At 38.9% G+C, this 14419-nt stretch overlaps 1 protein-coding gene across 4 annotated transcripts in view; it reads right to left on the bottom strand.

Annotated features, from left to right (window-relative positions):
* LOC143301440 (myotubularin-related protein 13-like) overlaps positions 1-14419 on the bottom strand; it is a 303236-nt gene that overhangs the window by 226033 nt on the left and 62784 nt on the right. For all 4 annotated transcript variants that reach the window (XM_076615734.1, XM_076615735.1, XM_076615736.1 and 1 more), the window contains exons 2-3: positions 3643-3728; positions 2637-2894 (exon numbers count right to left, since the gene is read on the bottom strand). In XM_076615734.1, coding sequence (XP_076471849.1) covers positions 2637-2894; positions 3643-3728 — 344 coding nt within the window. The remainder of the gene's footprint in view (positions 1-2636; positions 2895-3642; positions 3729-14419) is intronic.

The raw sequence follows: 14419 nt of genomic DNA, 5'->3' as shown, positions 1-14419 counted from the left end.
CACATGTAATATGCGGCTTCTGTTCAAATGTGTGTGTGTGTGTGTGTGTGTGAGAGAGAGAGAGAGAGAGAGAGAGAGAGAGTGTGTGCTTGTGTGTGTGTGTGTGTGTGTGTGTGTGTGCGTGTGCGTGTACATGTGTGAGTATGGGCAAGTTTTTATACTGATATGCACTTGTATGTATCCTAATTTCTACTGTATCTGTGTTTGTGTATGATTTTCGATTTATGTTCATATCTTGTTATGTACTATCCCCCCAATATTCCTTGTGACCCCAGTACACTTGGTAATAAAGACATATTCTATTCACAACAATGAATCTAAGACACTGACCTGTCTGACCAACACAGTTAATGAGTTATATAAATTACAAGCTGTTATTTGCTAATAACCTGCAATGTAAAAATAGGTTCACCTCATAAAAACAAAACAAACAAACAAAAATAGCAAAAACACAAAGCCAAGTATGCTGGACATAAGCTTGCTCAATTATCTGACGTTCACACACACAAGCACACCAAAACACGAGCATACATGTATACACACATACACATACTTTCAACATTTCCCAAAAAGGAACAGGAGAATGATGTGGTTTTGCAGCTAACTCTTTCATGTTAATATCAGATTCTTTTAACAGATTTGAAATGTAAGTTGCAACTGTTTCTTGTGATGAAATGGCTTTAGCTCTTTTAGGAAAATCAATGTCTGATTTTACTGTCAGTTCATCAGCAATGAATTTTTTTGTCACTGAAGTGTACCTCACAGCGAATTTTGCTGTTGCTAACTCACGATGTTCATTTAAGGGGAGAATTCCGGCTGTTTTTTATGTTTCCTGATTGGATTCATGAGAGGGCACTCCGAGGGCAATTTTGATAGCCTTACAGTCTACACTTTGAATCTTTTGTAATAGATATTTAGGTGCACTGAAAAATATTTCTTGTGCATAGGTTATCTTAGATCTTACAAGGGCCATGGCAAGATGAATCAATGTTTTTGTATCCATTCCCCAGGGTAAGCGGCTTATAATTTTCATAAAATTGATACTTTTCCTTGCCTTTGTTAAGATGTAATCAAAGTGAATGTTCCATGTCAGCTCTGAAGTAAGATGAACGCCTAAAAACTTCACTACCTGTTTATAATCAATGACGTCACCAAGTAATTTAAAAATGGGTGTGCTAGATGGGTTACCACCTGAATTAAACAACATCATACATGTTTTTTCAGTCGACAAAGCTAGACCATTTTCAAACATATAGTTACCAATGTTATCAAGATCAGACTGATACAAACGATTGATTTTGATATCACTTATTCTGAAACAAAAAAGGAAGAAAACATCAATATCACAACAAGTACTGCCAGAATTCATATAACAGAAAAATATCAGAATCATCTCCATATATTTACAGATGGATCGTTCTTGATGACAAAAACGCTGGTGCGGCTTTCTATATTCCTGCCTTTAAAGTTGAAAAATCTGACTTTATTGGAAAACACCTTTCCATATTCACAGCTGAGCTAATTGCTATTATACAAGCTCTGAACTACTTAGTGAGCCATCAAATAGTTTTCTCAAAAATAGCATTCTTTGTTGATTCCAAATCAGTACTTTATGCTCTAGAATTATTCAAACCTTGAAACAAGACTTGACTTAGTTATTGAGGCAAATCATTTGGTACATTGTTTAAGGATTAAAGGGACTGAGGTCAGTTTTTGTTGGGTGCCTTCTCATGTGGGCATTCTTGGCAATGAAACTGTTGATAAAGCAGCTAAAAGAGGAGCACAAGATTAAGAAAAATCGACAAAAATACATGTCCGTCTCTCCGTAAAAGAGGCATACACTTTGTTAGAAAAATCAGCATGGGGTCGATTTCATAACTGATGGAAGTTAAAGTTTTTAAACCATAAAGGAACATTATTCCCCGAGAATATTATTAAAGAAAAGATACTGAATCCATCAGCTTGCTATACAAGATTAATAACCTCTACTTTCTTCCGTATAAAACTTGATGCGCTGAAGATAAAGTATAGTAAAAATGTTACATGCATCTGTGGTAAGCAGTTCAGCTCGCATCATTGTTTGTTTCACTGCCAGCAGTTACGTACCTTCTTGCCCAAGTATTTCAAAGAGAATAATGATTCTGCAGATGATTTTTGTAAAGTTATTTCTGACGAGGTTCTTATGGTCGAACTTTCACAGGCATTAGTTCATAGCCCGATTTCTACATTCCTTTAATGCACTTCAGAATTGTGTTAATGGTTTCTGATTATTATGATTATTATTATTGAATTGTTACTGTTAAATGTAATTGCATGTTAGTTATACCACCTTCCCCCCCCCCCCCCCCCACCCCCCAACAGCTAATATCACTGATAGTGAAAAGACGCTAAACTAAAGAACGAACATACACATGCACGCACAAATGTGCATGTGTGTGAGCGTGCACACACACACACACACACACACATGTATACACACAAAGTAATACTTGCACAAATATAAGAACCAAAAAAAATATATATATATATATATAAACACACAAATACACACACACACAAATGTACAAACACCTACACACACACACCTATACACACACACATACACAATCACACATACACACACACAGAGTACTGACCCTGAAGGCCTCAAAGTAGTCCAGGCGGGAGACAAGGACCAGACTTTTGGGGGCATACATAAGGGAATGGTGAACAATGGTGGTGTCATGGTCATCAGCATCCACGTCATCTGGCTTGGATGGGGTCATGGCCACTGTCTCATGGAAGGTGAAGGTTGCGCAGTAATGGCGGTCAGCATCGATGTCTGTAAGAACAGCCACGTAGAATGCGGGCTGCTGCTGCTGGGTAGACAGGGCGTAGCCTGTGGGCTGGCAAAACTGTCACACACACACACAATGTGTGCATTAACCCACATCCACACACACACACACACACACACAGACACACACACACATCAACAACAGAAAAGTTGACAACCACCAAGGAAGCAAAAGTATGTTGCTTTCATGTGCTGTAATTCAGTCAGCATCATGTAAGTTAACTTTGTTAAGATGCTATTTTTGCTCTTTTTTTTCTGAGGGCAGGATATAAGAAAAAAAACACAAAAAAACATGCGAGCTTACTCTTTTACCCTCCATACAAATAATTTTGACTTGACTAGACTTGACAATGGGGGCGCTGTGGTGGAATCATTAAGATGTTGGACTTGAGATCCAGTATTAACCAGTGATCAGGGTCTGATGCCCCATTTCATCATAGTGTTATGTGCTTGGTAAAATGCTCTCTTCTCTAATTTTCCCACTCCACTGAAGTGTGACCAGGTCCTGTGGAAGGAGAGGACTGGGCCTCATAGTACTAATATTGATTAGCATCAGAATAAAAACAAGCAGTCAAACTTTCACCATAACTTGGCATAAAGTTTTCTTATAAATATATATAGAGAGAGAGAGACCATCACAGAAGCACACATAATGATTAAGATACAGACATGCTGACACAGACCCCCCCAGCCCCCCACCCCGTACTTACAAAGAGAGTAACAAAACACACGCACACGCACGCACACACGCACACGCGCACACACACACACACACACACACACACACACACACACAGGGGGCATACCAGCTCCAGCCCCATGGTGAAGGGGCAGTCCTCCCAGTCATTCTCAGGGAAGCGCTGGAGAATTTTCCCACTGCCGGTCCCATTCCCTGCAACAAAGCATCATCACCAACATCATAAGGTGGATCAAGGTTTTTCTCCTGTACTGCAGATCTGCTTCCTGCCTGTGTTGTAGACTTTCTCCGCAGCAGGGAGCTAGGGATCACAAACCTGACAGCACCGCACCATTGCTGCGGCAATAACCAAGCACTGTATCTCTCTCATGGAGCACCAAGTGGAAGTGAAGCACCTTAGGAAGTGTTATTTTGTCAGAGTTCAGTTTCATCCTAAATCAACCTTTTTTATTTGTTTGTTGTTGTTATAGACCTTGTTCGTTAGAAAAAAAATTAGAGTAGTTTGCCCTTGATTACGCCAGAAAGAGAATTTGTGGGGAGTCTCTAAAAGCGAAAGTTGCGAGTTCATCGATTGTACTTGTGTAAATGCTTCACAATGGGTCTGGGGAAAATGGGAGGAAAGAAGTACTGTGTGTGCTGTTCGAACTTCAAAGGAAAAAAGGTGACATCGCAACGAATACCAGCCACGAACTGACTGCAGAGAGCATGGCGAGCTTCATGAACTGAAAAGGACCGCACCCTCAGTAGCGATGATATTCCTTCACTTTTTATGAACAAGGTCTTCAAAACAAGCACGGTATGTGACATTTTGAATTGAATTGATATGTGTGTGTGTGTGTGTGTGTGTGTGTGTGTGTGTATGTGTGTGTGTGTGTGTGTGTGTGTGTGTTGTTTGTTGGTCACATTCTTAGCTGTGATATTTATTCAGCACAGATATATGCATCTCTGACACATCTATAGTACAAAACTGACTAGTGTACCCCTGAAACAAACACTACAAAGAATTTCCACTATACAACATTTGTCAGCACATACTTCTTTCAAGTGGAAATGCTTGCACATTTTCAGAAAGTGCTCTAACAATGATACTGAGACAGTGAGATCCTTGCTACTTCCACAGGCAATGTGAATGTTTACACACACACACACACATACAGAGAGAGAGAGAGAGAGAGAGAGAGAGAGACAATGACAATGACAAATTTTTTATTGGCAAATAGCGTTTTACAGCTCTAGTGCCAAGGGGGATTATTCAGCTTATTTTAGTAAAACGACGAAAAGAAAAAGTAAAACGAAAAATAAGGGGAAATAACAGGCAAATAAGTACATATTCATAAACACTCATACATTCACACCCACAACATTAATACAACATATTCCATATTACTCATGCATAATACAAAGTAATTAATTCGAACATATGACCATCCAACTTTGCAGCCGAGCCTCTTTTTGGTTATTTACCAATCTAAATTGAGTTATGGATCTTATATTTTATTCTGCATTATGTTTCTATCATGTTAAAACGATCGTTCGGTTAATCTTTTCCTTCGAATGTTGTATGCTTCTACAACATATTTGGCAAGTGAAAATAGGATGTATTCATTATTTGATGAAAGGATAGCTACTAGATCATGTCTTAATGCAAACGGATGTGTAAAGAATGTATAATCATTTCTAATAACATTGTATTCCTTACAATGGAAAACAAAATGATCCTCATTTTCTAAATCCTGATGACACAACTGACATACACTATCACTTTCACTATTTTGAATATATACCATACTCTATTTGTATTAAGCCCTAAGGTCCTGCATCGAAATCGAGAAAGGAGACACCGTTACCATTTATTTGTAATTATAGAAATGTATTTTTTTGAACGAAAAATACCAATTATATCTTGCATTTTCTTCCATGTCTGAATGCCAGTTTTACTTGTATATGTTGATAAGACGATCCTTAAATTCCGAAATAAATGCGACATCACTCCCTACTCCTTGGCTAATCCATACAATCCCAAACCCATTTTTGACTAGAACATTTTTTACATTGTCTATCCAGTTTTTCTTTCCTTCTTCATGCTGCTGTAGTAACATTTCATAAGCCTGCTTACACAGTCTTGTCGGCAGTAATTTAACAAGTTTTAACCAATACTTTATGCACTTAATTATTGTAGGAATTTTCAGTGGATATCTACCCGTTTCCCCATATGCTACTTGATTAGATGAATGAAGTGGTATTTCAAAAAACGTTTTATTGCATATGTATGAATGATTTCCATTTGTTTATTCTCGTAGATACCCCAAATTTCTGCTGCATATGTGAGCATCGGCTCTATCTGTGTGTTAAAGAGTTTCAGGTAAAGTGAAGGGTCAATAGACTTTAATTTTTGCATAGCTCTAATAATTTCAAAAAAACCCTTTTTCCCCTTCCTGCACATTTCGGTTCATGCTGTGTTCAAACTTAACTTTGTTGTGAAAATCAATCCTAGATATTTGTAGGTATTAGTCACTTTTACTTCCGTATTTCCATATCGCCATTTTTCCTGAACCGAAAGATGTCCACCTTTTCGAAATACAATTATATTTGTTTTGTCCAAATTAACAGTTAGACACAACCTGTCTGCTAAGTTCTTGTTTCAGAATGTTTAATTGATTTTGCAGTCCCACAACTGTGTCAGATAGAAGTATTATATCATCAGCAAAAAGCAATAAAAATAATTCAACAGCTCCTGAAATCATTTGTACTCCATGCTTTCCTTTTCTACACAATTCAACAGCTAATTCATTAATAAAGAATGAGAATAATTGTGGGCTAAGCAAACAACCCTGTTTAACGCCTCTTGGACAAGTGAAAAAATCAGTAGAGAAATTTTTATCCCTTACACAGACCAAAACTGTATCATATATTCCTCGAACCGCTCTATATAACTTTCCATTAACACCACTATTTCTAAAAAAACATTCCACAACATATTTCTATTTACCGAATCGAACGCTTTCTGAAAATCTACAAAAGCAACATAAAGTTTAGAGTTTCTACTTTGGTATTTTTGTACTATGGCATAAAGAGTAAAAATATGGTCAACCATACTATAGGCTGTCTTGAATCCAGCTTGCTCCTCAACAATTTTTGTCTCCCTTTGTGCCCACTTTGTAAGCCTTTTATTTAAGATATGGGTATAAACTTTTCCTATTACACTTGTCAAAGCTATCCCTCTATAATTATCGGGATTGTTATTATCTCCCTTCTTGTATATTGGCACAATGATAGATTTAGACCAGGCTGTTGGAAATTTCCCTGTATCAAAAAGTGAATTGAAAAGGTCTTGTAAAAAGTCAATAACTACCGCGTTCGCCTGTTTTAACATTTCGCTAACAATGATGTCAATGCCTGCACTTTTACCAGTTTTTAGATGTTTTATTCCTTCGCTGATTTCAGATTTTGTTATAGGATCGTTACATACAGGTTCATGTATATCTTTTTTTTTTCTTTTTCCCAGTCATCCTAAACATACATGCTGCCACTCCACACAATGCATTAACAAAAATATCAACACATTCATCAATATCATCCATCATAACTCCTTTCGCTTTCACTAAACGCTCTTTAAATTCACACAAATTAATCTCATCCTTGAAAATATGCGCACTTTCCTCAGACCATACAATTTTTTCTCACGCGTAACTTCATTCTCTCCCCTTTCACTCCTCTCACTCATCCAAGTCAACTCAACGGGAAAGTGCCATGAATGTAGCCTATCTGCAACACGTAAGTCACATCTGTTAAACAATTCTTCTGAAACAATGAAATAATCAATCACACTACACCCGTGTGACGACACATAAGTAAATTCACCATCATCATCTCCTTTGCAATTACCATTAACAATGACTAAATCAAACATAAAACAAAAGTTAAGGAGAAATGATCCAAACTTATTAATAATCTTATCTTTAGAAGAACGAAACTCAAACTCATTTTCTTCATCACTATCTAAATAAGGAGTATAAAAGGACAGTCCTGGTGATGAGAGAGAGAGAGAGAGAGAGAGAGAGAGAGAGAGAGAGAGAGCATAGTTATTGTTGCAAATTTAAACAACCCACTGGCTTGAGATTCTGCACATGCATAATGCAGTGAATAGATCTGACACATTTTGGGGGTTGTATGGAGTTTGACTGAAAATGTTTAACTAAAACAAATGTCATAACATTCAAGCTATAATTATATATTCTTCTCTTTTTTTTCTTTTTTCTTTTTTTTGTCACAGCTGTCAGATGTGCAAGTCCAAGAAGACATCACTGCTACTTTTCTGCATCAGCAGTGGAAACCAATGCTGCTGACAGTAAACTGATTAATTTTACAAAATTTAACAAATTTGGAAGTGAAAATATGTAATGATCTGACAGCTTTGCTTCCCCCTTTACACCAATCTGACACTGATGACACAGTGAAAGATGACTTATTAGGGCCTTGAAGACTGTTGTGTCAAAAAATTTAGAAGGGGAGTTACAGTAGTGGGTGTCAATTTGTAGTGTGTGTGTGTTAGTTGAGAGCGGATTGATTCAGGTGGATCACTGGTATTGACAAATTGTGTAAGACAGTCAGATTATTATCTGTGTATGAAGTTTTTTTTAAGCTTTCTTCTTGGGAATTGTGGAGTTTGAATGTTCCTGATTTTTTTTCATACTGATGTGAACAAATATTGCAACTGTTTATATACCATTTATATTCATCTGATATAATGTTGATTTATATCCAATATATACATCACTTGTATACAAGAGATAATTTGATTTCAACAGCCAAAGCTTATACCCACTGCTTGCTAATGATATTGATCATATGGTGCATTTAAATAAGACTTCAGAAACTGTAGCTGTGATTTTCCTTCTCTTTGAGGGAGAAAGGTGGGGGGGTGGGGGTGGGGAGGGGTGCAGTGTGGTTCAAACCAGTTAAGATTCACTGCAGAGTTTTGTTTTGTTTTGTTTCTTTCTGATCATGGAAAAAAATCAAAACTTTGTGAATGCAGACATTGCACTTCAATACAGATATACATCACACACACACACACACACACACACACATATGCACACATATGCACACACACACACATATGCACACATGCACAACATCTAAAACTAAATGGTGCTCACATCATAAATAACTCAAATTGTTTAGACAATTGTTCATTGTTTAGCATTTAGGTATGAATGAATGATACAAAAAAATAAAAGAAAATATCTAATCAAAGTGATTTTCTTCAAGTCTGTTTGTGTTTGACTCAGACCTGTTTACACTGCATTTTGTAAACAGTCCAAATTTGATTGTACAGATTTGACAACAAGCAATAAGCAAATGAAATATATATATATATGTGTGTGTGTGTGTGTGTGTGTGTGTGTGTGTGTGTGTGTGTGTGATTTTAAAAAAATACAGGAAATAAAAGATGAGAGGTGGGGCATGCAAATGTAAATAAATGCAAATATTTACACTAAGAATTTACAGCACTACCAGTTTCTAAAAAAATGGCATCAAAGAGAAATCTGGTATGTATGTGTTAATCCTTTGGCCAGTTGTTAGATACAATGAACTTACAGGTTTCCATAAAAGAAATACATATCCTAACCTGGTGAAAGTACAGACATATCCATTTTGGGTAAACAGGCCAGCTGATTGTACCAGACTGGTGTGTCTGAATGTCTGGGAGTCTTGAGAAGACTTATCAGTGCATGTCACTTGTAATGATGAATGAGTGAGCACTGTATGCACACATGCATGCATTCTACACCATAGATGAAATCATTGTTTACTTGCAGTTAATCATCAATGCAACTGTGATGAAACCCATGAATCAGTCTTGATGATGATTATCTTTAATCAAATTCCATGCACAGCTCCACCACTCTTCTCCCCACAGTTTCCATGCTAAACTGCACCACTCATTTCCCCACAGATTTCCATGCTCAACTCCAACACTCTACTCTCCACAATATGTATTAAAAAGTCATGTGATAGAAAAAGATCAAATTCATTGGAACAGCAATGGCCATTTTCTCAAGTCTGAAATCTGTTTTTAGAAGGTGCACGTGCACACGCACGCACACACACACACACACTCTCACTCACTCATACTATGTTGCAACAATATGAAATGCTAGAATGTTTATATATAGATTCTGAATGAATGGGTCACACACAGAAGCGATACTTTTTTCTTCAGTTCAGTTGTTAAAAATCTGCGGGAGGTTTATGTCGCTGTGACAGCAGAAATGTTTCTGACAGCAGAAACTGACTTGACTTCACCTTCTTGTTTCTGGTTCCGATACAACTGAAAATCTTTGCACGACGAACAAGTTCAACTTTCATGCTACTTATCAGTTATCCGTTCTTTTTTTTAAAATACTCTTTCGGTTCTTTAACTTTCATGGATTCAAGCGCACTTTCAGTTTCAGTGGACAGAGTCACCATGTTGCCTTATCCGGACGTCCCAAGGTGAAGGGGGTGAACTTTTCACTGACTTCTAGTTTCCTAACGAACAAGGTCTATAGAAACTTTTTACCTTCACTCTACAGTTCCAAGACTGAGCTGACTGCCAGTGAGAAGTCAGGAACAGATTGCAGATTGACCGATTTATTTTTTTTCTAGTGTTTGGCACTCAGGAAACATAATTCTGAGTGGGTTTTTCATGTTGGTTTTTTTTCCTTTTGAGAATGATGATAATGGAAGAGTCTAAGGAAGAGTAAGCAAGCCATGAAGCTGCCTGATAATCTGTTGCTGACAAGCATCAAAAGATGAGGACTCAATCTGTGTTCACCCTTCAACCTGCCACCTATGTTAGTAAACACCATCCTGGTGATAACTCAATACAATTTACAAGTTTCTCCTATCTGGGCAAACACTGCTGCACCTTCCACTTGGCCCCACAGGCCATGGACAACATGAAACAAAGTACACATGTGCATATATATAAACACATGTGTCAAGTGTCCATCTGTGCTGTAAACCTGTGAATGGTAAAGGAGCTGTAAGTGGACAAAGGGGGAAGTCTGTCAATTTATCACAGTGATGACAGCCATGCTTGCTCCCTGGATGCCAAAACAGGATTTAGCTCCCTTCAGTCAGGTGGTCCACAGTGTGTGTTACCTGATGCCTTGGGTCTGTCCTGACATGGTGTGCTGCCTCTGCCCTGGTCTTCTGTGTAACAGTCCCTTCAGAAGCCACAGGAATTATAAATATGTGTGTGTGTGTGTGTATGCGCGCACACGCGTGCATGTACGTGCGTATGTGCGTCAGTGTGTGCGTGTGTGTGTGTGTGTGAACACATGATTGCAAGCACTTGAATGGAATTTCCTGAAATCCAGCCAGTGTTGTGTAGCTGAAACAAGAACCACACACACTGCTGGACCAGTGTTGTGTGCTGAAGGACCACTACACCCCAGGCAGCATCCTGGACCACACAGGGTCTGTAGGAGGAGAGGGGAAGTGGGGTTTGTTTCCCTATTGCCAGATGCTTCACAGTGATGGGCAGACACCCTTCCACCAACACCCCTTTCTCCCTTCCTCTTTCAATTCAATCCCAATGTTTTCCTCTTTCTATTTCAAAAGAATTCTTGTCCTGTGCAGGGGTTTGTAACTGTTTTTCCCCGCATTGTTTGTCATGCTTTTTTATATTCTTTTCCCCTAAGGATGGTTGAACAAAAAAAAGCATATAACACTCTCTCTCTCTCTCTCTCTGTGATTACACTGAAGTGTTCAGACTGAACCCAATGATACAGTCTGGAACTCAACAGTGATGAGAATTCCTGCCCTTGCTTGAAATCCGGAACCAGCAATATATACAAGTGGTGCATGGGGAAGTGAGGCCATTTCCCTCTCCTCCCCTCCCTGCCTGCAGGATGAGGGCACTACCCACAAAAAGAGGTCTGCCTGTCTGCTAGCTGTCTGGGGCTGTGCATTCTTTCAGTGCCTTCATTATCTGGGCCATCAGCTACTGCTTATTTAGCAGGCTCCACAAGCCTCTTGTCAGCAACCACTTCACAACACCCTGCCTGCCTCTCCCCAACACCACCCTTCCTCTGTATATATATAGTAAACCTTCACTGCAATATCTCCTCTCTCTCTCTCTCTCTCTCTGGAAATATCAATATGCCTCTGACAATTCAGACCACTACCAGAAATAAAGTGCTGACTGTGGGAGTACTGTGTAAATTGATTAGGAGGAAAGAAAGTGAGGGTTGGGGGTGGAGTACTAGACAGGGTACAGTGAGGACAGTTAGTGTGGTGCACAAAACCACATGCTCACCAGCCTGTCAGTGTCACGCAGACACCAGTGAGGTCCATGCTCAGAACTGTCAAGAGACAGAGGCAACCAGTTGGTGGGGCTCTCTTTCAATCTTTCCACACTCCATTACACAGTACACTGATCACAGGGAGAAAAGTTGTGATGCATGCTGACAGGTGGGGGTGGGGAGCATACAACCCTCAGAATTCTCTCTCTCTCTCTCTCTCTCTCTCACTCTCTCTCTCTTTCTCACAGACGCACACACACACACTCTCTCTCTCTCTCTCTCTCACACACACACACACACACTCTCTCTCTCTCTTTCTCACAGACACACACACACACACACACTGATGTCACAAATGCACACACACACACACACACACACACACACACACACACAAACTCAGAAAGAGAGAGGGGGGAAGGGATAGGGGTCTAAAAAGCTCATCCAAATTATTAGTTTAAGGCTGACCCACATCTAAATCCTGGTTCCCATCTAGACAGCACCACAGCACTCCAGTCTCTGATGCACACAGACAGGGGCTCAGCTTCCACCTGTAAGGCATCCATCACCTGCCACAGGTCCTTCAGCCTCCATCTGTGTGTGTGTGTGTGTGTGTGTGTGTGTGTGTGTGTGTGTGTGTGTTTGTGCGTGCGTGCGTGCGTGCATGTGTGTGTGCATGCATATGTGTGTGTGTGTGTGTGTGCATGCATGTGTGTACGCACATGTGTGAGTGTGTGTACACATGCATGCTTGGATGAGTGTGTGTGTGTGTGTGTGTGTGTGTGAGTGCGCGTGCATGCGCATGCACGTAAACACAAGCTCCTAAAATGACAACACTGTGTACTGGAAATGAAAGCAGCATTCCCTTCATCATCAAATTAAGTCTCCAACATGGCAGCAAAAGCCATGGATATGCATCCAATATATATATCAGACATCCAAACGTATGTAACAAACTATTTGAATGAAGAGGGAGAAGAACAGCTTTAAAACTTCTTGCTCCCTACCACCTCCTCCTCCATTTCCCTCCCCTCTGCGCTGGGGAGCAGAGGGGAGTTCCCCATTCTGTGCTGTCACTCTTGATGTTGCAACAGTGCACACACCCAATAAAAAGCATATTGTTTAACTATATATGCAGTTCAAAAGCACACTTACCACACACACACACACACACACACACACACACACACACTTCAGTTCTTCACGTTATCAAATTTGTAAAAGAAACTGTCAGGTCTGAACTCATTACTGAAATCAGCCATTTAATTCACAAACTTTTACTATGACTAGAAAGAGGCTCTCTCATAACCATTTGTTGGATTCCTTCTCACTGCCGCTTTTACTATAATGAAAAAGTTGACATTTTGGCTAAAAAGGGAGCTACAAGTTCTATGAAGGTATTAGATTTAAATATTCCACTTTCATCACAGGAATGTTACACTACTGTAGAAGTTCAATGGTCAAAATTTCAGCTTGAAGAAAAAAAACACCATTCACTCAGAGTTACATAACTGAGAGAAAATGTATGGTTTCATGGGAAAACATTACCAAAAGATTTCCATGAGCGGCAAATTATTTCTTTGATCTGCAGATGAAAGATGAATTGTTTCAAGACAAAGCATGTCGGTAATGTTTCTTGCATCTGTGGTGCTCACATCCCCCACCTGAAATCATTTCCAGTGTTAACAATTTTCAGCAGTCCATTGCTGATGTACAATTTTTTCAAATCCTTATCAAATAGTTCAGTTTGTTCACTGTTATAGTTGTTAGCTTTTCATTACAAAGATGTTATATTTTTGTTGTTGTTGTTTTAACCAATTACTTTCAGTATCTAACACATGCACATACATGCACATGCACACACACACACACACACACACACACATGCATGCACACACGCACGTGTGTGTACACACACACACGCACACACACACACACACACATATACTTGCATACTCACATGCATATATACAGTCATTCTTTTCCCTCCCTCAATTGTTCCCCACCCTCGTCTGATATCACTTATAAAGTTATAGTGAACACTGAACACTGAACACTGAACACTTTAATGTCAATAGCTTTACAGCCCTAATGACATGGGGGTTCATAATACAAATAACAACATGCATCAATAGTAATAATATTGATGAAAACCAAAACCAAAACGAAATCAATCAATCTGTGCAACAAAGTGCAGTTCGACCATCCATTCAAAGTAATGGCATGTAGTGAGAAATAAAAACAAAAACATATATAAATGTATAACATAAATATTTTCCATATGAGAGTGACAACACAGATTTCACTTTTCACAATGAGCAACACCTGATACTATTTTATTATTGTTGAGTTTTTTTTCGTCGCATGTTATTCGCTTCTGCAATATATTTTGCAAGTGACTGTAGTGAAGTTTCCTGATTTAAATTAAGCACTCCAAAAATATCTTCATATTTTGCTGAATTTGTTTTAAATACAACACATTTTTCTCGAATATCGTCATAAGCTTTACAACTAAACAAAAAAATGTAACTCATCCTCCCTTGAATGACCGCACATCGGACAAGGGGAGAGTAACGAGGGCTCAGTCTGAAA

Source organism: Babylonia areolata, chromosome 27, assembly GCF_041734735.1.
Source record: "Babylonia areolata isolate BAREFJ2019XMU chromosome 27, ASM4173473v1, whole genome shotgun sequence".
Lineage (NCBI taxonomy): Eukaryota > Metazoa > Mollusca > Gastropoda > Neogastropoda > Buccinidae > Babylonia > Babylonia areolata.
Note: the sequence above shows the minus strand (reverse complement) of the source record. Positions and strands in the feature narration are given on the sequence as shown.